Raw genomic sequence first — 25,709 nt, 5'->3', positions numbered from 1 at the left:
ACAAGTTACGCATCACCCTCTGATGTATTAGGGCGCCACACATTGCCTTGTACCTGTTGGTTCGATCAAAACATCTCTATTCATCATGCTGTCATCCTGACCCTATCCTTAAGATCGGTCCGCATGTTCCTGTTATCTTTGGGGAGTGTGGTTATTGGGGTGTTCTGGTACCACCCTTCTGGAATGTGTTTACGTGAGTGTTTTGTGCCTAGCACCTCTTAGGAGTATGTGTTTTTGCAATATCAGCCCTATGCTTGCCAAATTCTGTGAGTAGGGCCTGCCTCTTGCTCATTACTTGACTTTGCTTCATATCAGCAAGGTTTTAACTACCTTAACTCAGGCCTCATATCAGGCCTCTAATACAAGACCTTATGTTTCAGGCCCTCTTCTTACTACATGTGTGACCTTAAATAAGTTGTGTAGTCTCTGTGCCTCAATTTCTCCATCTGTAAAATAGGGATAACACTTTTTTTAACTCCCAAGGATATTGTAAGACTTAATACATTAATTGAAAAGTACTTGTATAAGTTCTAAATTGTAATATTTTTCTTCCTGTTGAAGGAAATAACATTAAAAGGTGGGTATTCATTCTTGGGGACAGATTATACATATTTAATTTATTTAAAAAAAATACTGGAAGGGTATGTAACAAGTAGGATCAGGATATAACAGTCTTCCGCAGTTTCACAGCTCTAATATCCAGAGGCAAAATTACAAAGTAACTATTATTCAGAAACCTTAGGGTATTAATGTAGTGTGCAGCCTATACTGTGTCCTTTCCTAAAGAAGACAGCTCTTTTTCACACTATATGAAATTTTGCTGTTTGTTATGGGATTGCAATTAGCACCATCTAATATTTTTTTTCTGCCATGAAAATTTACCAGCCTAGGGAGAAAATCTACTAGACCTTTGTCATGATGGTCAGTAATGGAAAAAAAACAAATTATATTTGCCTTACCAGTCAAAATAAAGTACTCGCCTTGGATGAGGGAGCAAACAGAATTTTACAAGACTAACTTAAATCAGTGGTTTAAGTTTGCAAGGAATTAGCAGAATAACTTTTTTTAAGGGAGTGAGGGTGGAGGAAAATGACTGCACAATGCACACTGGCATTGTAGATGACACCAGCTTCTACTGTGCGTTTTTTAGTGGCTAGTGCTAATGATGATCCATTCTCATTCAGGTTGGAGATTTTGGACTGGCCCGAGAGTATGGGTCACCTCTGAAGCCTTACACACCAGTAGTTGTGACACTATGGTACAGGGCACCAGAGCTGTTACTTGGCGCCAAGGTATGCTTTGTTCTGTCTATCTGTGAACTAAGATGGCAGTTAGTCTTAATAGCACCTTGATTTTTTTCCCCTTATTTATTTTGCAGTTGACCTACAAAGTATGCATGGATGATTTTTCATGATTTAGAGATGGAAAAATATGGAGCCGAAACCATACTGTAATTGCTAATTTAGTGGAGGAAAGTTTACTTGGTTTCCCATAAGCGGAAAAGGTTACATGCTTCCGAAGAGAGGTGGATGGGTGTAACTGTTCTTCTTTGGAATATTAATAGGAGCGAACTACCAGGGTTTTACTGTTAGAGACTGGTGATGTTCATCAGTGCCATATAGGGAACTGGATTGCTTGATTTTTGGAGATGGGGAGGGGACAGTGGGGGCGGGGCATCTTACTCCCATTCTCTACAACGTGTGGAAGCTTGATGCACAGCTTTAAACAGCAAAGCAAAGCATTTGGCACCACTTCGATCACGATGTCCACCCGCTGTTTAGCTGATCCATACTGCAGGCTTGGAAGAGGCCTTTATGAAACTCTAGCTGGTGGTCTGATTAGTAGAATGTGGGTTGGGAGAAAAACCATTGCAAGAATCACAAAAGTAGATGGTGTAAGAGTTAGAGAGAACCTATGCTCTGGGTCCAAGATTTTCACCATATCTTATTAATCAGGGGCTGTGCAATATGTCAGGCTGTTACAGGTGAAAAGACTACTTTTGTTTAGGAAGAGAGTTCTACTGTTGTGATCAGATTTTTGCCCCTTAAACGGAGACTATTCTTGGGGCAGAGGGGTCAAATGCAGAACACAGTGCTAATGTATGATAGGGCAGTGGCTAGGACTCCCTCTGCTAGTTGTGATGGGAATGATTCTCAACATGGGGTGAGAGAAAAACATTTTTGTGAGTGTCACATTTCAGTATGTGATGTTCCTGTGTATAATAAGTAACTATTTTATCATCCATAGTAACTTCTACTTGAGAATATGCATGGTTCACATGCAGTGAAATAATTATGATGTACAGTGACCAAAGTAATCATATCATCATTAAGTTGGTTGGCAAACCGTGTCTAGTAAAGTAATTCCACCTGTAATTTGTACATTTTATCTATTTTCAGGAATACTCCACTGCAATAGATATGTGGTCAGTAGGTTGTATATTTGGAGAATTATTAACTCAGAAACCGCTGTTTCCAGGAAAATCAGAAATTGACCAGATTAACAAAGTTTTTAAGGTAACTGATGCTCTTGGAGTCGCTGATAATTGTTGTAGCCCAGCACTGCTCTAGAAGGATATAGTAAGCAAATTAACACCGCCTCCCAGCTCTGATATAGATATAACAGAGCCTTCTGTTGTTCAGCATATACATGTGGTCAATATGTTGTTAAAGATTGTGCTTTTATTTTATGTGTTTTGATATTTATCAAATCATATATGTGGAAGGAACAAGAAAGATGCACTGCGGTGTGTATGTTCTTCTAAGATAATATTTTGATTTGCAGGACCTGGGTACCCCCAGTGAGAAAATCTGGCCTGGGTACAATGAACTGCCAGCTGTAAAGAAGATGACATTCACAGAGTATCCCTATAACAACTTACGCAAGAGGTTTGGGGCACTCCTTTCTGATCCAGGTTTTGATCTCATGAACAAGTAAGTGTAAATTTCTATAGGAATAGTGGAAGAACCCATTTATTACAGATCTATAATTATGGAGAATTTCTACAGTCCTGCATCAAGGCATGGCTTTCTTTTTGGTTAATTTAATTTCTCAGGAAGGTGAGACTGATGCATCTCAAGTCTCTTGAATTATCAACTCCCTAAATTCTATTCTTGGCCTGCACATAGCTACCTCTAGTGAACCTGAATCCTGACATGTAACACCTCTTATTACTCCACTGTGCTGGCAGAGCCAAGGACTGGAGTCCTAAAATATAATGTTTGTTTTCCAAGTAGTAGTTTAGATCATTCATATTGCATTTAATTATCCTGTCCTGTGAGTCTTCCCTCTTGCAGCTTACTGATGGCCATTGATATCAACAGTGAAGTCATAATGTTACAGTTAAACTGGAGGGGGTGGGAAGGAAAAGGAAACAGATCTTAGAATTCATAAGAGGAAAGTGGAAAGCTAGGGGAGAAAATAGTCATCTGTATTTTGTCAATTCTGTTAAATCAGCTGTTCTTGTTGTCTTCATAATTAGTTCTATCCATAGATCCCTGATCCCCTGATCCCTGTCTCTCCCTGCCCTTCTTCTTCTCCTCCTCCTCCTCCTTTTTTTTTTTTTTTAAAGGATGCTGGCAATGGCTTGAGGGGTTTTTTCCCCTAAAAAGTTCTCCTAGATTTCATGCCATGTGTATGTACCTGGAAAGGACAGATGGTACCAGGTTCTATGGAAAGTCTGTGTCCATCCTTTGTAAAAGAGGATTTTCAGTCCTCTCAGTTTAGCCACTAAACATGCCAATCAGCTGTTGCTTATTTTTCTTTGGAATGAGTATAACAATATTACTTCGAATCCCTTAAGTAACCTGCCAAAGTCTGTCCTAGTAAAGATGGTTGTCAGTACAGTGCTGTATAACTCACAATTACTTAGGTTAAGATGGGTTTGTCTCTTAGAAGAGATCATTAGTGCAGGATGCATGTATGTAGGCCCTGGTCCTGCACAAGCTAAACTTTACACATATTATTGAAGTCAGAGGGACCAATCTCTCTTTCTCTCTCGCTCCAAATGTTTGCAGTATGATGGTCATATTATGCTAAGCTTGGTATATGGCACAATAGAGACAAACCTTTTGTACTGTTAAGTGCTTGAAATAGTTGACCACAGATTGACTGGTCAGGTTATATTACAGAATTGTGTAAGAGTCATCCTTACTACAGAGTGAAGCAACATATAAAATTGTGTTAATTGAACCACTTTAGATCCTTTCTAAGCTATATCTGACTACTCATTCATCCAGATGCTTTTCCTGATCTCTGCAACTCAACAAATGTATCTTCAAAAAGGGTTATTTTTTACTTTAGTGGTGCTGAGTGTGTATGGTGTTGGTACCCCTGAAAAATAATTTAATGTAAAGTTCCAGTTTTTATTTACTTTTAAAAATAATCCTTTTTCAGAAAATGGGAATATCTTAAACTGGATGTCTGCATATTTTTTTCCCCTTTGAGCTAATTTTTCCCCTTTTCTCTGCTTTTTTTTTTAAACCCCGTCCCACTCCATCCCTTTGAATAATTTTCAGGTTCTTGACATACTATCCAGGCAGAAGAATCACTGCTGAAGATGGTTTGAAGCATGAGTATTTCCGAGAGACTCCCCTTCCTATTGACCCATCCATGTTTCCAACATGGCCAGCAAAAAGTGAACAACAAAGAGTTAAGCGCGGCACAAGCCCACGACCTCCAGAGGGAGGACTTGGGTATAGTCAATTGGTAAGTTTCCCAAATTGGTAAAGAGCCAAATTTTGAGGTAATCCAGCATAGAATCTCCTACTGTCCCTTCTTGTGTCTCCTGGTGCTATTGTTGTGAAAACTGATAGACTGGACTGTATCACCGTATTGGGTTTGAAATCATTAGACTTACTAGCAAGTTCATTGTTCTTAAAAAGTGAATGTGGCAAGTGTGGTGGCATTTTGATCATGGATGAAGACTGAAGTCCCATGCCTGGTACATTGCAGGCACCACTGTGCAGAGGGGGAAGCTGCCCTGCTTCCTCCAATATTGGGGCTAGGGGAATAGTCCAGAAAAGTGAGGCTCGTACCTTTTCCGTTTTCTGGGCTTTCTATGTGCTAAGCTTGACTTGAGAAGCCATAGCCATTTGAATCCGCTGCAAAATCTCATTGTACTCTTCAGACTCCTCATTCAGAGCTTTCTTCTCTCCCTTCCCAAGTCCAGCATATGTTAGACAATACATTTTATTGGTTGTGCTCAAGCTACTTTTGATCACCTGTGAACAGACTGACGAAAGTTTCTATGTCCATAATTTTGAGGGTGTAAAATCTCAAATGGCAGGTGTGCCCAAACTGTATTTGATCAGTTGGTTAATATGCTGATTTACCAATGCAGATCGTGTAGTCACAATAGTTTTTGCATGCTCAGAGATAAAGGCACTCAAAAACAAGCATCCAAAATAGGAAATTATAATGAAGTCCTTTTGGAAATATAGCCCTGGGGTGTTGATTAAATAACATGAATAAAACTCCACTTAGAGCTCAATGGTGAGGCCATTAAATTTAACATGGTATTTCCTGTATCTTATAAATATTGTTCACTTTGCTTTTATTGTAGTGTTAGAACAGTGAGACATACATTTCTTACTTATAAACACATGAATTATATATTCATTTTCACAGGGTGATGATGATCTGAAAGATACAGGTTTTCACCTGACTACCACAAATCAAGGAGCATCTGCAGCAGGACCTGGCTTCAGCCTCAAGTTTTAAACTTAATATGAGGAGGGGAAAAAGACAGAGCTTTGACTTCAACCGTGCTGTTGATGAATGGATTTCAAAGTGCTCCAGTTTTGTTCTTCGCATCAGGAAGACTCTGTATTTTACACAGAAATAGCCAGATGTCATCTTGCTGGGTGTGGAATATAACTGCTGCATTTCATTCAGGGGACTGGAATGAATTAATCCGAAAAGCCAAGGATCATTACAAAAATTCAAAAAGGAAAACTTGAAGTACAATCTCAGAACTGTTTTTTGTTTTTTTTTAAATTTTTTTGCTTGTAAATTTGTAGAATTAAAATCCATTTTTAATTGTTTAACAGTGTGAAGGATTTCATTTTCTTCACCTGCACCAGACTTGGATGGTGGTGGCACTAAATCTTCTAGAGAGGAAACTTAGAGAGATTTTTCTCTCTCCATCATCCCCATTTGTGCTTACACAATTGAAGCATATTGTCAGCACAGGTAGAAAAGCTCTTTTGTAAAGATTATTATCTCTTTGAATTCAGTTGCTTATTTCAGCAAGAAACCCTAAAGGCATTTCTGATGTCTCTCCTATTCTGTGCCACGCTTAATACTTACTGACCTTTTCTGAGAGCCCCAAGTGGTTTCTGATGGATTGACCTACTGTATGTATATATTCATAATGGCTGTGGTGCAGACCAAGAACTGCAATATTCTTTTTATAAATCAAAAAGATTTAAATCATTATTTTCTGAAGGTAGTCTTGTTAATGTCTCCCCTTTTTTCCCCAAAAGAAAAGGTAGGTGTACTGAATTTACAGTGCTACCTTCCAACACCTACATAGACTAGCCTTCCATAGGAATTGTCCTGAAATGTTGTACTCTTTTGCGTTTCTAATTTATAACTGAACTATCCTTTTCAGCGGAGATGTCAGAAAGGAATACTATAAAAAGCTGGACATTCATGCAATTAGAATTAGGCTCCAATCCAGTAAAGTGCTTAATTTGAATGATATGAGTAGTCCCATTTATTTCAGTGCAACTATTCATGTGCTTAAAGTTAAGCATAATAAGTGCTTTGCTGGATCAGAGCCTTAGAAACAGGATTTTTATATATACAGATTGTCGTAAATTTTAAAAGTAAAATATTCTTGGAGGAAAATAGAAGTGTATCAAATATTTTCTCTTAGGCCTAATTTTCTAATTTGTGGTGAATGGGGGTGGGAAGGGGAAGGAAATTTTTAGTCTTGTTACCTGTCTGCTTCTGAAATTTCAGAAGCAGACAGGTAACAAGACTAAAAATTTTGGCAAGATCATACTGTATTGTGAGTATGTGGCAGTTGTTAATGTATGGAAAAGCAGACTCCATACTACATCTCTCAGACTGCAGAGCAGAACAACATCTGGCTGTGACCGGCACAATAGCTGATAAAGGATTAAAAATGTGACTTTATATTGTGTGTCAAATGCCACTGTAAACTTTGCGCATCATAACTTTTGTATCGTTCCCTTGGCAACAGCGGCTATAGCCACCAATGGACGTTGCACATAGAAAAGTCTGATTCCCAGCAAGAGAGGATTTTTTAGTAAAACAAATTTAGCTGGATTAAGATGGGAATTTTGTCTGGTTTTGAAAAGTGTGTGATTCCAGATGTTCCAGGGGAAGGGAATATTACTACTTGCCTCTGTGGAGCAGCATTCCAGTTGGTCTGCCTCAGATTAATGAAACAAGCAAAGAAAACACGTAATCTTTTAATTCAAAAATGTCTGTTTTTCCATATGGAGTGCTTACTGTGTATGATCCTAGCTTGACATGTCCATACAAAAAAGATTATTTTCTATTCCCCTACCCTCAGAAAGTAGCTAAATTAATTTGATAAAATCAAGTCCCATGTTAATCCATTTTGTACAAATAAACAGAAATAATAGTGAAATACTAATCATGTTTTCCCAGCCGTAAATCTGATATTTTTTTTTATAGGCCCTACATATACATTTTGGATGTGACTGGCCAAGTGTTTTCCATATTAAAGCTGAGCCTTTAAGGTGGGTAAATTTTGTTTTTAAATCTTAAGCTCTGTAAAACTGAACTATGGTAAGAAAATACTTCGAAAACAGTTTGTTCAGAACCACTCTTTTCAAGCATTTGAATTCAGTCTGGTGTTGTTTCCATAAGCTTTCAACACAGGCCAATGTGCAGATTCTACTCTGAGCATGAGCAGAAATGGAAGGACTTTTGTAATGCTTGCACATTTTGCAATGTTGTTAACAAAGTTTGCTTTGAGGATAGAGTAATCAACTGTTATAACAGCAGACGTGAAATTTAACTATAATTCCACCATGGTGATGTGTTTTTAGTATCAAAGTTGGGTGATAGGAATGGGAATACAAGGCTTTTAAATATCTGATTTTTCCTGTACTGTGGGGAAAATGGGATTGGCACTTGTTTGCTCTTCGAAGGCCTGAAATATTTCTAAATTTGTTTTGCTTGTGTTTATCTTGCTTTTCCAGAAAGATTCCATCAATGACTATAGCTCAGTGGTTTGAGCATTGGCCTGCTAAACCCAGGGTTATGAGTTCAATCCTTGAGGGGGCCATATAGGGATCTGGGGCAAAAAATGGTCCTGCTTTCAGCAGGGGATTGGACTAGATGACCTCCTGAGGTCCCTTCCAACCCTGATAGTCTATGATTCTAAGACTAGAAATATAGTAGGTTTGTTGTCATAGTCCTGTTCTACCCTTCGAGAAATCATCATGGTTAGTTAAAGTTGGTGTATGAATGGCATCTAGATAGTAGGGCAGGGCTGGATGGTTTGCAGATCCTCTCCTTTGCTAAGTAAGCCACTTCCTGCATTCCCTCCTCCACCATCCATCTGAGCAACAGCCAGCCTGGCTCTGTGGGAAAACAGCTGAACAGAAGACTTTAGCTCTACAGGAAGCCTATAAACAAAATACTCATCCCTCCACAACAAAACCACACAGCTGTTACTCCTTCAGGATCCACTCTCTCAGAACCCCTGTGAAATGTCATTGGGAGCAGGGGTCTCTGTTAGCAGATCTCAGCCCACAAGCAAGGCTGGAGGGGTGTCATGAGTTTCTGTTGATAGGCTTTCTGTAACACGCTATCAGAGCAGCTCACATACACTAATAAATTTACAACCCTCTTAGGCAGGGGAAATGTTATCCACCTATTACAGATGGGGAGCTGGGGCATAGAGAGATTGAAATCCACGCTGTGATGGGTGGAAGAGAAACTAAGAGCTACAGTTAATCCCAAACATGAGACAAGGCAGGGACTTTTAGCAAAACATTTGATGCAGTAGGGCCTCTGCAGTCTCAGAAAGTGAGATTTAGCTGTAAACTGACCCCCAGACCCTAAAAAGAAACACCTATTTTTTTTCCTTTTCCCTCCTCAGATCTCTTCTTGTCTCTGTCTGGGTAGATGGAAGTTCACTTTAACCCCACAGCACTGTAAGTAACCTGAGAACATTTTGGTTGTAACACTGATGGAAGAAAGCTGGTTCTGTAATTTGAGTTTGCTGCAGCTTTAAGATGCCTATTTTATTGACATAACATCACATGTGGTTGTTAAATGAATCGTGAAATTTTAGAAAGAACCATAGTTACAGCAGCAGTTAATGGGAGTAAAACAAAAAACTTTATCATAAAGCATGATGATTTCCCTGTGCTCCACCATGCTTAAACTGAATAGGAGATGTTAAAAAAAAAATTGCCTGAGCCAGTTACTGAGTCTCTCAGCAGCTGTGGGAAAATTGTCCCTGTGATATACTTGGGCACAATGAGGTGGTGACAGGAGATGTGGAATTAGAAAGGTATTCCTAGAGTTAGCTATACTGTTAAAGGTGTGGATTTAAAGTGAGATTATACATCCCTCTGTGGACACACTTTTTCTGGAATAAGATCAGCTTTTCATAGTTTAGTACATGTCACTTTGGAAAGGCTTTAAACTCAACTCCAAAATAAGTTGTCCATAGGGCAGTTTACAATTGTACCTATCTGTCTAGTGCAAACATCTTTCAACACGCACACCTGTCCTATTGCTTGCCCCAGGTTTAACTGCTGAACTTCACTAGATTATCATCCAGCCTTTGAATTAATAGTGTTGTCTTTCCTGAAATGCATGCAAGCATGGTCCGATATATAACTGCCAGGACAGTCGTTCTTAGAGTTTATGGCAAGAAAATGCATCAGAGCCAGGGATTAGTGTTAGATGTAGGTTTATTTACCATCTTGGTTACCTACAAGAAAGGGGTAAAACTCCACATTAGTTAAATGTGAATATTTTACATTTGGCAACTACAAACATCAATGAGGGCAGGGCAATAAATATGATGGGTGTTAGAACTATTTTAAAATGAAAAGTATGGTCAATGGGAAACTTCTAGGAAAGCAGCAATGTCCACATGGTGATAGACAACAGCCAGGATAGTAGCTGGCAATGAAGTATGGCAGCAGAGAAAGCAAATGTGAGCTTCTGGGCTGAATAGTCAGAAATGGTACATCAGAAGCCATCTATGTAGCCCTAGATAAAAAACAGGTGGTGGGTGAGAAAAGGGGAACTCCTCTTAAAGACACAGGAGTTTTCAGCACTTCCATAATATTATTGGCGGCCTTTACCTGACCATCAACAATGATGGAAGGAGATTCACACTTTAGAATTTGAGCACAGGAAAAAAAAAAGACACCTGAAGGGTAAGGTCTATTTGACTGTAGAACAGCGGTGGAAAGCCTAGTTCTTGAGTCATTTAAAACAGGACAGGATAAACTTGTTGGAGGGACCAACCAGTCATTGGACTCCCTGAGCGGAGAGAGGGAAAAGCCCTCTGAAAGAAGGTAGTTTGCAGGCAGAGAACACTCTATTCTAAGCCAGCTGTAAATGGTAGTGCAGTAGTATTAGAAATAGTTCCTATGTCTTGGTGGGGGGAAGGAATGTGGTAGAAAGATGAACAGGGCCTACTTTGAGCCATACCCTAGACTGATGTAAAGCAACTTAGCCACTGTAAACTTGACTGTAGTGGAGCTAAGGCTCTGTCCTCTAGTTGACCTATAGAACTTGCAGGAGATGAATAATATATAATCAGTAATGATGTATGCATTAAAACCAAGTAATAGTTTTTGTCTAGAAACAGCAATGCCCTGTTGCGGGGCTGTCCCATTATCCATCAGATGTTTACTTGATCCAAGAAACAAAAGCACTTCCATAGTGATTTATTGGTAACTTATCTAAGAATGACATCTGATGCAGGCTTGGAAGCTACAGACAGAGGTAAACAACACATTGTGATAAATACAAATCACAGAAACATTTACAGGGGGAAGACGCATTCCCTGGCTATTTTAGTTATGTAACATTTGGAATAATTAGAGAAATTTTCCCTGGAAAAACTCATTCAGACCTCCTTCAGTGCTCAAATAACAGCATCCATGTAGAATATAGCCAGGGATTAGTCTTTTGTTTCAAGCCCCGCTGCCATATATTGGCATTTTAGAAAGTTAAAGTACAAAGAAATGCTTGACAGCATGACAAACCCTGGAACATTAACCAGTCCTTTTGTTTCCAATATATATCCAAAGCTATTGCAACATCAAGCTGGTGACCCATTTTTATTCTAAAGCCAGGTTCCATTAATACAGTGGATTGGTTAGTTTTTAAATGATCTACAATTACCTGGGTAATCTTGGCTTTAAGATTTTTTTCCCCTCTTTTGCTTGATAGTAAACTCTTGATCATTGGAAAAATTTCTCCAATGTCCAACTTTCTTGCCCCTCCCCTGGTAGCAGCTGGGTTGCTCTGCTGGAGGTTAAACATAAAATGCGGAAGAAGATGGGATTTTTGTCTGAAACAACTAGCCGTAACTGATGTCCTCATTCAAGACCCTTGTTAGTGTCTAACCCTAATCCTCCAGGAATAGGTAGTCAGGATTCTTTGCTTTTTCTTCACAATGCAGGTATAGGTTCCTTCGTTAATTGCATTGGCAATAATGCTCATGTGGTCATCATTTAAGGCTAAGTAACCTGGATATGAGTATTCCAGAAGCTCCTTGTCTTTATACCAGCTGTCATAAGGAAAATAGTGAGAGTTAAACATACAGCATAGATCAAAGTGCATTGAAGAGGCTTGTCAGTAATAAGAATTTGTATTAGGGTTGTATCATAGCACAGACAAGACCAATTTGAAATGTAGATTAAACTTCAAAAGCCTCTACCTCCCTAGGGACTTAGACATGTCTGAAATTGCCACTAGAAGAAACCTAAATCCCTAGGAATCAGGCAGCTAAATACCTTTTGAAGATCTGGATCTAAATCACTTAAGCCCCTAAATTCTATTTTCCTAAGTTCGTTAGGGCCAGACCCAGACCCACAAAGGTAGTTAGGTGCCACCGACCTTCTCAAAACATCCAAGCAGGTTAGGTACTCTATTCCCATTGAAATCAGTGGGAGTTAGGCACTTCACAGTTTATCTGCATTTTTAAATACATCTGAAAATTTTAAAAATGAGTTATTAGTAGGACCCCATTTGAGTCCTACTGGCAGTATTTGTGATTTTATCATGTTTAAAACACAATTCTCATGCTCTGTCCTGTGAAAGACCCAGGGAGACAGTGAAAATGACTAGAGACAGCCCTGTCATGCACATTGTAGCCAAGTGAAAAATAAGGATTTTCTTCCCTTTCTAATCTTTGTTACTTGCCACAATAGGTTGAAAGTAGTATTAATTTTATAGATTCATCAATTTAAGGCCAGAACAGACCATTGTGATGATCTACTCTAGTATAACATAGACCAGAAAATTTCCCTAGGGGTTAGAGTTATTGTTCCTACTATTTAAGTGAAGTAAATAAGCTACTGTGAAAGAGAGACATTCTGATAGTGTTGCACATAGATCCTGGGTTCTTTAAAAAAATTCAAACTAATACCACCTGACGCTAACTGTTGCATTCAGTAAAGCATCCCATCCACATTGAGAGGAGGGGCTCTAGCATTCCCTGGTGGGTTAAATTCTACATTGTTTGTTGTGCTCCTCCACCTGTTCTTAGTCCCGCACAATTTAAGTGTAAAACGTGTTTTTGTTTTGTGCAGCATCATCTCACTCTGACAGGGGCTCTTAAATACTACTGCAATACAAATAATCAATGATACATTCTAATTTTAATGGCTATAAAGAGAAGCCTTAAATCCATGGGTCTCAGACTAAACTGCTACTTTGTAGTGTCACTTCCATGAGGAAAAGTGTTCTGAACACACTTTACTCCAGTGAAATCACTACTAATTCAAAGAAAAACCCATCTCAGAGCATTATTTCTGGATGTCTGATATTGTTTTTGTCTGTAAAATGCAGCGTGTCCCAAATGATTGGAATGGGGGAAGAGTACTTACTAAACTTTGCCTTTTTTATGAATAATCTTCTGTCCACAGCGAAAGGTGACATTCCTGCCTTCAGGAACAATCTTGGTTTTCGTCCTGAGTGGAGGAAGAGTTGGTGCTACTGTTGGAAAAGGGAATTCTGTCCACCAGAAGGAGGGAAAAAAAATAGCTAAGTCAGTTTATGCCATTGGAAAGCATTGCTGAAGATAACAGTATTTGAGGAACCACACTGCCTTTTAGATTTCCTTTTCTGTATAGTAGTTCTTCAAAGCTTCCTCCTAAATAAGCAAGTATTGGAAAGGCATTACTTTATCATAATTTCCATAGACAAATAACATCCTCTCAGTGCATTTACATGGCACAAGATGACATTGGTTGACTTTTTTCTATCACCACAGCCTTGCCAACACTTGTGATTTTAGCGCAAGTCTCATGATATTTGCTGATTTTTCGGAAGGGGGGCGGGTAGAGGAAGGTTTATCCTAGGTCCTGGATTTACAGGAGAATCTGTGCAGGGAAACAGTTTACATAAAATGTAATCACTGTCATTGAAATACTGTTCTAAGACATACTTGTTATTAGTCTGAATGGAGGTACACAACCCCAGTGCCCTCTTTCCTTTAGTCCAGGCTCACAAATATAAAACGAAAAGGAGTACTTGTGGCACCTTAGAGCTCACAAATATGTTCCTACTGCATGATTAACAAACGACACCTAATCTGCAATTCAGCACTAACTATCGGCTTGCATTCTTCAAAGCCAAAGTGTAGTAACTGCAGTTAATGACATACTTTTTCCTCTCTGATAAGATGGGGGAATAGCCTAAAATTTGTTTAACAAAGCAATTACCTGGTTTCAGATTTCCAAAGGGATGGGTTAGATCTAGAGGGTCAAGTTCAAGTTAGACTAACCAACTTTAGCTCACAACTTTCCCACCTCGCCATGTAAATTATGCTACCAAATACCTCACCTCTGAATTTTGCCCTCAAGAGGATCTGATAGGGAAGCAGCACAAGGCACATGGAACAATTCTTGTGTTCACAAACTCTCAGGGTCTTGGGATAAAGTTAAATCAGAGAGGAGGAACACTGACCAGGACAGCAGACTTTTCCATACTCTAGACAACATGCCCTGGGGCTGAAATGCAATAGGCAAAGCAAGGGTGTTAAGGGCATCACTGATAACAAGACTCTTCCAGACCAAAGGATTCAGTAATTTGTCACTAACATTCAGATAGCTCACACAATTTAACATTGTCCCTCTGTCAACTCTTATGACCCTTAACCCTGGAAGAGGAGCTGATACCATAGCAGAAATCACAGCTGGACGGACAGTGCTTTTTCATCAACTTCCTACGAGTCTCACAGAAACCTTTCCGAGTCCATGATGGACATACGAATAGTCTGTCTGTGCAGCCTGAAATGAAAGGAGACAAAGCATTAAAGGGACAAGTGCCATTTCTGTATGTGAAAGAACGTGATGTGCAATAAAACAACATTGGATCACATTGTGTGAGCTTGATCTGCCATGGGTAGGAATCAGCCTTAAATAAGAACATAAGTAGTGTGCACTTTCCTGTATTTACATTAGTTAACAATGGGCAGGCAGTGAATGCACTAGGCTGGACCCTCAGTGGAACTGTGAATTTGCCCCAGGTGAAGGTCTGATCCCATTGACTTCAATGGAGCTACGACACTAGGTGAGTCTGACCCACTATTCCTTAATGCCAGTAGACAGCTGTGCAGTGCAATGTCATTTTGAAGCCATGATAGGCATCAGGAAATCAGTGCTGCTCAGGATCAGGCCTTTAGTCTGGTGCTCTTTACACTAACAGCTACAAGAAACAAACCCTTTCCTCTCATCTCACCATAGAGTCTGTGAATCCCCCACATGTCATCCTGGGAGATGGTCTTTTTCCCAGTTAAAGTGGCATTGATGTGCATCAGGGCATTAGAGTTCAGGGAGTGCATGAGTCCCAGGGCATGTCCAATTTCATGAGCTGCTACATGTACGAGGTCTGTAAGCCAAACACCTGGGAGGGGAAAAGAACAGCAGCAGAAGTTACACAGCATGGTTCTGTTCACTCACCTCAAAGTATAACAATGGATTCAGCTCAGTCAGGACGCAATTTCAGACTTTGTTCAGGAATTGTTTTGTCTGGGGATTTGCCCCAATTCCATCTCCGGTGCATCAGCAGTGGATATTTGCACCAGCAGCTCGTACCCTGGTTTCATGCACTGTGCAAACAGCAGCTTTGCCTGTAAGAATTTACATTAGAGCTGCTACATTTGTGCCTGAAATCAGGACAAAACCCCAGCATGACCAGGCCAATGTGTTTCTGGCAACATTCTCCCTTGTTATTCCTACAGCATCATGCTTAACTAGGACATGATCATTTAAGGATGAAACCATTAGCCATTTACATGTATAAAGCACGCTGTTTTGATTGTTCTGCGTACACTTGGGGATAAAACTCCTACAAGGCAGGTTACATTTTTGTTGTACTGACTTAGCATCCCCTTAAGATGTAGAACTGAACTGCAACTTCTTGGAGACTTAGCAGCAGAGATGGATAGATTTTAACAGAAGGATGATGATGATGATGATAATCATCTACTCATAAGACAGGCCAGAGAATCTCACCCAACAATTTCTGCATCAAGTCAATTTGTGATTGAACTAGAGCAGCGCTCAGAGAAAGATCGCATCTTACAAATTTGCTTAATGCATTAAATGGGAGTCTCTGGAAATGCTGGTTTACCTTTGTTTTTTGGCTGTGTCTCAAGGCACTTTTCGATGGTGGATGAGAGAATCTTCTGTCCCTGTCTATTGTGATGTTAATTTGCATCTGTGCACCCACATATTGCAGCCCTTCTGAAGAATCGTCCATCTGAGGAGCACCGTGTGCTTTACAAACATTAGTGAAGTCACCCTTGCAGCAACATCAGTATCATCATTGCTGTTTTGAAGGCAAGCAATTACAGGGACTGGATCTCCTCTCATTCAAGTCACTGCAACTCAGAAGCATCTCTACTGAAGTCAATGGGGTTACACTGCTGCCAAACCAGTGAGAGTGGGAAATCAGGTCTAGGAGTTTGTGGCAGAGCCAGGAATAAAATTCCGGTCTCCCGACTTCCTGTTCCAGGCCGAGGCCTGAGCCCCAGAACCACCCTTTGTACCCTGAGACTTTGGAAATACGATTTTAATTGAATTGTGACACACACAGCTCTTCTTGCCCTCAGCTAGGAACTTGAACTCTTCAGTTCCCCTCGTGCTCTGAACCCTTGACAGATGTACCCTGTTCCTCACTTGGTACCCATCATTCCTGATGTGGCTAAGAAATTTACTGCGATACCTCGTTTCCTCGAAATAGCTTTTAGGGAGCTTCATGGTTTATGCGGATATCTTTCTGGATTCTGCCACCTTCTTGGTGGAGTGGGGACGACAAACACTCACCCACTGTAACTACTGCAAACCCAAATGTGGTTAACGTTGTACCAGCAGCTGTTTGCAGAAAAACAAGTTACCAGTTGATAAGTATATGGTTTGCTGGCTAGCAGACAACACCCATAAAATACGAACATCGGATTTTTAGTATCACCATCACACTGCCATGGAATGCATTTAATCTTCAGCTCAGGGTTTGTGCGGTTTTTTCTCCCCTCCCCCAATACAAATGTTAGAGAATCTTGTAACATGACCTCGCTCCATCTCTCTTTGAATATACGTTGACATTCCTGCTTTAAATGCCTTACAAACAGCCTTAGTCCCTGGAAGGTTTGTTTGGGGTTTTGTTTTGGTCTAGTTTCTATTTCCTTGTGCTTTGAGGGAAAAAATGTTGTTACAAGTCATTTTGGATTATCACTGAAATTCTCTCTCCCAACTGGTTTCATAACCCTGTTGTCTGAGCTGTTTGTTGTTTTTTCTATAGCTCTGTAAGCATGTGACATACTTCGCAACAGGTTAAAATTAAAAAGTCAAACAAAATCCAAAAATCCTTGTCCTGAAGATGTAAAAAAGCACTTGAAATAATTCTGCAGTGGCTGGGAAAGGATTAGGGGTGAAATCCACCCCTGTGCAGAGGGCCAGCACCAGACTGTATACATCATTTAATTCCTACCTTACTTTAGCAGTAGAATGCAGGATCTTTTAGTTGAAGGCAGCAATTCAGATGCACAGTGACTGTAATGAGCTGTAAGCCACTGGACCAGTGTCCACATAAAAAAAATTATTACCCATATCTGACCCCTGACAGGCAGCCTCAGAAGAGAGACCCGGGCTCACCGCAGAGCCTGAACTACCCTCTCCAGAACAGAGGTGATATTGGCAGGGAGTTAGGAGACTCTCATGCTGCTGCTGCTTTACTCAGTCTGACTTCCACCTTCAGAAGTGGCCCAACAACTGTCCAATTTTCTGCCAATCTGACCCTCCCATTTCACACTGGTTAAGCACTCTGATGTTGTGTGCCTGCTATAGGCCTAAGTGGGAATTATACGGTGTATAGGTCTGTGCTGGCCCCGTGCATAGCAGTGCAAGTCAGCCCTTGTCTTTTCCCCCATCACTGCAGAACTATTTCTAGTGCTTTATCCAGTTTAACTATAACATGTTACAAGTGCTTCCACTACTTCCCATTGGAGATTATTCTAGCCCAGGAACTCTCACCAGCAGGATATTTTCCTTGATAGCAAACCTAAATTTTCCCTCTCTTAATTGTATCCCATTACTTCTATCTAAGGGCTCATCTACACTGGGAAAAATTAATCTGAATTAACTAAAACGCTGTACATTTAAAGTGGATTAGTTAAACCAATTAAATCCGTGTGGAAACACACACATTCAGAATTAAAGCGGCTTTAATTTCAAAGTGAATTAAACTAAACCAAACTAAGGTTGCTTTAATTCTGAATGAGAGCATACATACAGGGTTTTAATATGATTTAACTAATCTACTTGAGAAGCTAATTCAAATTAAGGCCTGGTCTACCCTCAAGAGTTATATTGGCATAGCTACATGGTCAGAGGTGTGAAAAAACCACACACCCCTTGGCGATGTAACCACCAGGTGTAGACACAGCTATGACAATGAAATAAGGCTTTCATTGACACAGCTGACATTGAGTACATCTACACCATGGAGACTATCAACTATAGCTATGCTGGCATAACCCCAAAGTGCAAAGACAGCCCATACTGATGGATGGTATAGGAACACCGCCTCCCTGACTGACAGTAGCTACATCGACAAAAGCATATATATATATATATATATGTGTGTGTATATAAAGTCTGCTGCAGTTTCCACGGTATGCATCCGATGAAGTGAGCTATAGCTCACGAAAGCTCATGCTCAAATAAATTGGTTAGTCTCTAAGGTGCCACAAGTACTCCTTTTCTTTTTACATCGACAAAAGCATTCTTCCATCAAAGAACCCCCAGTGTAGATGCAGCTAAATTGGCATAGCTACCTTGGTCAGGAATCTGAATTTTTCATATGCCTTATAGCTGTAGCTATGGTGACCTAAAAGTTCAAGTGTTTTGTTCAGGGAGATTGTGTACCTACACCAACAGAAAAACCCCTTCTGTCAGCGTAGGCTGCGTCTACACTACGGGGCTATGCCAGTGTAGTCTCTGTAGTGCAGACATATCCTGACTTTCCCAAGTGTCCCCATAGAGACAAGCCATAAGTAATTCCTCTCCATCCTTGGTGTTCCCAATCTTTCACTTACATGTCAACTGTTCGGTCATGTTATGATCTTTTTTGTGAATTGAAAATAGTGTGTATAAATAAAATGTCAATATTTTTGAAAGCAACTAGAGATTTTGGTTGCCTAATCGGAAGTACTATAATGACCCTGATTGTCAGGAAGAATAGAGCATGGCTCTCTGAAAAGTCAAGTCCCTCTAAGAGGTCTCAAGTTGGAAACCCAGAATCACCAGTCACTTAAAAACATCTTAGTAAACATACACATGCACAGATATGTCATATATGTAATATTACTTACATTTACAGAACATGTGTTCTCACACAAACACAAAAAAGAGATAAAAGACCTTCTGCTAAAATGATAAAAAAACTGGAACACACGGGATACATTTCTAAAGCTTCTCCTACCCTGCTTTTTTGGTAACAAACAAAAAACTTAACTTCAAAGAAATAACATTTGCCTTATGAAATGAGCTTGCTGACTGGTCAGGGACCATCTGCTTGTAATTTAATGTTACTTTAGACATTGTTTAAAAAAAAAATAACCAAGATAACTTTAGGTGCCCACAAGCTTGAAAATGACCATGTATGCAGGAAAGCTGGTTACAGAGGACAACAAAAATGTGAACAACCATGCCAAGAAATCTAAGTAACATAATGTGGCCCTCCCCAGAGATAGCACAGCTGCTTGGACTGAAGCCAGTCCTGATTATTTGTAATGTGGTTGGAGCCCACTGAATTACTCAGAAAGAGCTGGAACAGCCACCAAAACGAGAATATTCCATGGCTGGAGTTCAGTCACACGACAGCAATACCAACAGCCACAAAAATCACACCAAACTTTCCTTTTGTCTCTCCCAGTATTGATTAAACAGTGAGAAAATCTGCACCTAAATAAAGACCTACGGCCAAATCTTGCTCACCTTACACAAGCAGTTCTATTCAAGCTGCTGAGACTGTGTGAGGAAGTTGGCCCCTACAGCAGTAAACCCCTGATAGTTATACATTCCATTCCATCACAGTCTCATGAAGTCAGTAATGCCTCTCCTTCTGCAGGGACAATGGATATCAACGCAATCTAGCTAGCTGCAGGTTCATCACCCCCTTCCACACACACTGAGAAAAATGGATCATGGTTGGAAACATCTTCCAAAAGGCTTGAACTGATGGGGTGAAACACCTTTTATAGGTCAGTAGCATGCGCCAGGTTGGTCCATCAAAAGTAATATCTATCTAGAAAATAATGGCTCCTGCAGACTTAATTATGACACTGATACTGTGCCTCCATAACAACTAAAAATAGGTTCAAAATCCCTCTGAGTGCTGGGGAAGTTTCAGTCTGGAACCAGACTTTGCAACATGGCGGGTCCGTCCCTAACAACAACCTCCTCCATCGGCATGTGTGTCTTGTGAACCTTTCAGGATTTTGAGAAGAGTGAGCAACATCATTGTGGAAAGATGCAATCAGTCTGTTGGAGATGTAGATCCCCGTGGAGACAAGTTACATACCCTTTTTCCAGCTGAACCGGGTGTTTCCCAATATCCAATATTCATGGTCATCAAAATGGATTTCTCCATTTTTGGGGAAGAAAGCATGGGCAAGCTCCCCTGTTGTCCCATCGAAACAATGATGGATGAGTGACTCCAGGCAATCAGTGTGGTTTATGGAATAGAAGCCTGTGAAAGAGAATACATAGAGTGAGACTAGTCAGTATACTTCATACATGCATGACTGAATGAACAAGTGTCTCAGGGACATATTCTAACATGCAAGTTTTCCATCCTACAGATGCACAGAAGGAAAACCGAACTTAAAGAGATAGTTAGAAATGAGGGTTGAATAATACAAACCAGGTCCAACTCTGAACTGTTTGGGCTGACATTGGATTCAGGGTGGTCTCCAAAGGACACAAGTCAAGCTTCCCTTCAGAGAGGAGCTCCTGTTTCAACACCAATGGAAACTCCTTCTTCTTTAATCAGGGCACTGAAGAGGAGGCAGTGACCCAATCCATCAAATGCTAAGCCTAAGCACTGTATGGACACCAGCAACCACAGCCCAGCATGCCCACCTCCCGTCACGTGAAACCACTTCCCCGATCTCTACCCATTCTGGTCAACAACTGCTTTCTGCACTCCTACAAGAAGCTATGTGAACTTTTACTCTAAGTCATCTAATGCAGCTTGGATCATTTTGGTCTTTCTTTGCAACTGTAAATGCCTTTCACTGTGTGTGTCTTGTACAGGGCTACTACGTGTACCAGTCTGGCATACAAGCCTGTAGCCTCTGCTTAATCCAGGTTTCCCACAGGGGAATTAGTTTAGTGATTGAGGCAGTGTCAGAATCTCTCCATGTTTTCCCAGGAGTGAGCCCTCCCATGTCTGCAGTGGGCTCTCTAGCTACTGCCTAGAGGTCTGGGAGGAGACTATCAATTCTGCTACTACTGACAGCTGGTGGAGACTCTGCTATAAGGGTGGCCTAGCGTTTAGGGCACTGGACTGATACTCAGGAAATCTGGGTTCTACTCCCGGCTTTGTCACTGGCCTGCTGGGTGGATCAACAACTCGCATCGCTGCACCTCAGTTTCCCCATCTGTAAACTGGGGAAACTTTGTGAAGAGCTTTGAGATCTAGAGATGAAATACGCATTAGAAGCCAACTTCTTCTGGTGCTAGTGGGTGCTCGTGTCCCCCCCGCCCCCGTCTCTGCCCCATTGGGCCCCCTCCCCAGCCCCGCCTCCCCCCTGAGCACGCTGCATTCCCCTTACTCCCCCTCCCTCCCAGCACTTGCCACATGAAACGGGGGAGCTCTCGGGAGGAGGCGGGGGGGGGAGCTGCCGGTGGGTGCAGAGCACCCACCAAGTTTTCCCCTTGGGTGCTCCAGCCCCGCAGCACCCATGGAGTCAGCGCCTATTCCTAGAAGGGCGAGGTATGATCATCTAAAGCCATACAAAGATCCTTGGGCTGGGACCAAGTCTTTACAATAGTGCCCAGGCCATAATTTGAACTCCTTTGCTGAGCTGCTGCTACTTATAAAGGGTTATTTAGTTATAACCACTTGCCTGCAACGAATGTCCATCCAAAGCTCTTTACAAATGCCTCTGGGAGGCAGATAAGTGTTGTCCCCATTTTAAATCTGGATTTAACACAGACATGGAGAGGTTAAGTGACTTGCTCCAGGCCACTGCGCAGAACCTGGCTCTCAGGCCTGCGCTCTAGTTACATTTCATGCAGTTCTTAATAGGTGCCTGCTGGAATAGGGCTCTGTGGAGCTCCTACGTGGCAGCATTTCGCTCTGTTAGGCAAGGCCCCTGGGGAGGTGGATCATCTGCTTTCAGGTGGTGTCACACAATAGCAGAGCGAGAAACATGTTGCAAAACAATGGAAACTTTGCTGGAAATCCTGAAGACACCGCAGTCTGCACAGGAAGGAATTATCATGTCTCCCATAGGCCATAAATCCTTAAAGGAATTTGAATGTGAAACTAACCAGATGATCCAGGATTAAAAACTGCATTGTGATTGCCCAGGGCTGAGAGCTTCAGAAAGGCACCCAGTGAACCTGCATAGCAGCTGAGAAGGGAAATGGCTCAGTAAGATCTGTGGAGATAAACAAGGAAACGGGAGCTGAAGCAACCTACCAACGTGCAGCCGAATCCTTGAGGTTGAAGCTGAGGCCTGGTTTTGCAAGGGATTGCACAGTGGATGGTGAGAAAGGAACCAGAGTTAAGGAATAACTAATCGGATTTAAAGAATGGTCTGGAGTACCTGGAGAGCTAGCAGGGTGGGGAGAGAGAATAATAATAGCTAGCTTTTGTACAGTACTTTTCATCTGGCAATCTCAAGGCACTTTACAAAGGAGGTATCATTATCCCCATTTCACAGATGGCAAACCTGAGGCACAGAGAAGTGAAGTGACTTGCCCCAGGACACCAGCAGGCCAATGGGAGAGCTTGGAATAGAGCCCAGGTCACCTGAGTCCCAGTCCAGTGTTCTGTCCACTAGGCACCACTGCTAGCCCAGAGAAGGAGAAGCTGTATTGAACTTCCTCTTCAGTTAGTGTGTTTGTACCTGTAAGAGCAGCTCAGATACCTTGGGGACAAGTGTGATATAAATATACAGGTAGACCTTGCTCTGCATGAGGAAGAGGAAGCAGGCTGAACAGCAGGGAGAATACTGCTGAGGTGTTCTTCCTCCTGGGGCATGTGGAGTGCTATTAGGATTTCTCTATAAATAAAATACCAGGAGGCATCATGGCTACCAGTCAGCATACCGGTCTAGGATCCAGGAGAACTGTGCTCTATTCTGGGGTCTGCCACAGACTCACTGTGACTCTGAGTGAGTCACTTCACTTCTCTGCACTTCAGTTTTCGCATCTCTGAAATGGGGATAATCCTGCTTCACAGGGGTGTTGGGAGTTTTCACTCTCTGAGCTCCCTGGATAGCAGGCGCTAGGGAAGTGATAAATACTATAGCCCCTTCTCTTGCCAAATACACTGAGTTAGATTCCTCCCAGAGGGAAGGCAGGTGCACCGAAGGTCTGGGGCTGCATCTCCAATACCAGCCAGAGGGTGTGGTCCAGCCTGTGCTGTGGGGAGGAGCATTCCAGTTGCAGGACTCCTGGGTCTCACCCCAAAAGTTCTGCAACCAAATGCTCCAAGGAACACAGACCCCCTTTTGGAGACAGAACATCCCCTAGTGCCAGAGCCCACTCTCTTTAGCGCAGGACCCCAGGGTGCTTGCAGACCTACCTATTTCCAGGTCACTAGACAAGTTGGGTGGCACCTCCTTGAAGTTGAATGGTGAAACGTTGCTCCACATTCGGAAAGCAGCTGCCAACCCCTTCCGTGTGTCACTTTCATTAATGAGGTTTCTCGGGAAGGACACGATTCTGCAGGGAGACAAAGGGTATGTCTACACTACGGAATAAGGTCGAATTTATAGAAGTCGGTTTTTTAGAAATCGGTTTTATATATTCGAGTGTGTGTGTCCCCACAGAAAATGCTCTAAGTGCATTAAGTGCATTAACTCAGCGGAGCGCTTCCACAGGACCGAGGCTAGAGTCGACTTCCGGAGCGTTGCACTGTGGGTAGCTACCCCACAGTTCCCGCAGTCTCCGCTGCCCATTGGAATTCTGGGTTGAGATCCCAAAGCCTGATGGGGCTAAAACATTGTCGCGGGTGGTTCTGGGTACATATCGTCAGGCCCCCGTTCCCTCCCTCCCTCCCTCCGTGAAAGCAAGGGCAGACAATCATTTCGCGCCTTTTTTCCTGAGTTACCTGTGCAGATGCCATACCACGGCAAGCATGGAGCCCGCTCAGGTAACCGTCACCCTATGTCTCCTGGGTGCTGGCAGACGCGGTACGGCATTGCTACACAGTAGCAGCAACCCCTTGCCTTGTGGCAGCAGACGGTACAGTACGACTGGTAGCCGTCATCGTCATGTCCCAGGTGCTCCTGGCCACGTCAGCTGGGAGCGCCTGGGCAGACATGGGCGCAGGGACTAAATTTGGAGTGACTTGACCAGGTCATTCTCTTTAGTCCTGCAGTCAGTCCTATTGAACCGTCTTATGGTGAGCGGGCAGGCGATACGGACTGCTAGCAGTCGTACTGTACCATCTTCTGCCAGGCAGGCAAGAGATGAGGATTGCTAGTAGTCGTATTGTACCATCTTCTGCCAGGCAGGCAAGACGATGGCTAGCAGTCGTACTGTATCATCTTCTGCCGAGCAGCCATGAGATGTGGATGGCATGCAGTCCTTCTGCACCGTCTGCTGCCAGCCAAAGATGTAAAAGATAGATGGAGTGGGTCAAAACAAGAAATAGACCAGATTTGTTTTGTACTCATTTGCCTCCTCCCCTGTCTAGGGGACTCATTCCTCTAGTTCACACTGCAGTCACTCACAGAGAAGGTGCAGCGAGGTAAATCTAGCCATGTATCAATCAGAGGCCAGGCTAACCTCCTTGTTCCAATAAGAACGATAACTTAGGTGCACCATTTCTTATTGGAACCCTCCGTGAAGTCCTGCCTGAAATACTCCTTGATGTACAGGCACCCCCTTTGTTGATTTTAGCTCCCTGAAGCCAACCCTGTAAGCCGTGTCATCAGTCGCCCCTCCCTCCGTCAGAGCAACGGCAGACAATCGTTCCGCGCCTTTTTTCTGTGCGGACGCCATACCAAGGCAAGCATGGAGGCCGCTCAGCTCACTTTGGCAATTAGGAGCACATTAAACACCACACGCATTATCCAGCAGTATATGCAGCACCAGAACCTGGCAAAGCGATACCGGGCTAGGAGGCGACGTCAGCGCGGTCACGTGAGTGATCAGGACATGGACACAGATTTCTCTGAAAGCATGGGCCCTGCCAATGCATGCATCATGGTGCTAATGGGGCAGGTTCATGCTGTGGAACGCCGATTCTGGGCTCGGGAAACAAGCACAGACTGGTGGGACCGCATAGTGTTGCAGGTCTGGGACGATTCCCAGTGGCTGCAAAACTTTCGCATGCGTAAGGGCACTTTCATGGAACTTTGTGACTTGCTTTCCCCTGCCCTGAGGCGCATGAATACCAAGATGAGAGCAGCCCTCACAGTTGAGAAGCGAGTGGCGATAGCCCTGTGGAAGCTTGCAACGCCAGACAGCTACCGGTCAGTTGGGAATCAATTTGGAGTGGGCAAATCTACTGTGGGGGCTGCTGTGATGCAAGTAGCCCACGCAATCAAAGATCTGCTGATATCAAGGGTAGTGACCCTGGGAAATGTGCAGGTCATAGTGGATGGCTTTGCTGCAATGGGATTCCCTAACTGTGGTGGGGCTATAGACGGAACCCATATCCCTATCTTTGGCACCGGAGCACCAAGCCGCCGAGTACATAAACCGCAAGGGGTACTTTTCGATAGTGCTGCAAGCTCTGGTGGATCACAAGGGACGTTT

The 25,709-nt window shown here is 42.3% G+C and overlaps 2 protein-coding genes across 15 annotated transcripts in view; one reads left to right on the top strand and one right to left on the bottom strand.

Annotated features, from left to right (window-relative positions):
• The window catches only part of LOC140900194 (cyclin-dependent kinase 11B), a 42,667-nt gene extending 23,777 nt beyond the window's left edge, over window positions 1-18,890 (top strand). For 10 of the 14 annotated variants that reach the window (XM_073317038.2, XM_073317037.2, XM_073317034.2 and 7 more), the window contains 7 exons: window positions 1,185-1,292; window positions 2,400-2,516; window positions 2,785-2,933; window positions 4,518-4,707; window positions 5,629-6,192; window positions 7,672-7,736; window positions 9,107-18,890. In XM_073317038.2, coding sequence (XP_073173139.2) covers window positions 1,185-1,292; window positions 2,400-2,516; window positions 2,785-2,933; window positions 4,518-4,707; window positions 5,629-5,721 — 657 coding nt within the window. In that variant the 3' untranslated portion in view covers window positions 5,722-6,192; window positions 7,672-7,736; window positions 9,107-18,890. The remainder of the gene's footprint in view (window positions 1-1,184; window positions 1,293-2,399; window positions 2,517-2,784; window positions 2,934-4,517; window positions 4,708-5,628; window positions 6,193-7,671; window positions 7,737-9,106) is intronic. The other 4 variants (XM_073317026.2, XM_073317027.2, XM_073317025.2 and 1 more) reach the window with 4 other exon arrangements.
• Window positions 10,737-25,709, bottom strand: part of MMP23B (matrix metallopeptidase 23B) — a 27,745-nt gene continuing 12,772 nt past the window's right edge. The window contains 6 exon segments of the mRNA XM_073317048.2: window positions 10,737-11,767; window positions 13,089-13,215; window positions 14,382-14,492; window positions 14,944-15,108; window positions 20,290-20,457; window positions 23,527-23,666. Coding sequence (XP_073173149.1) covers window positions 11,593-11,767; window positions 13,089-13,215; window positions 14,382-14,492; window positions 14,944-15,108; window positions 20,290-20,457; window positions 23,527-23,666 — 886 coding nt within the window. The 3' untranslated portion in view covers window positions 10,737-11,592.

Source organism: Lepidochelys kempii, chromosome 18 (assembly GCF_965140285.1).
Source record: "Lepidochelys kempii isolate rLepKem1 chromosome 18, rLepKem1.hap1, whole genome shotgun sequence".
Classification (NCBI taxonomy): domain Eukaryota; kingdom Metazoa; phylum Chordata; order Testudines; family Cheloniidae; genus Lepidochelys; species Lepidochelys kempii.
Note: the sequence above shows the minus strand (reverse complement) of the source record. Positions and strands in the feature narration are given on the sequence as shown.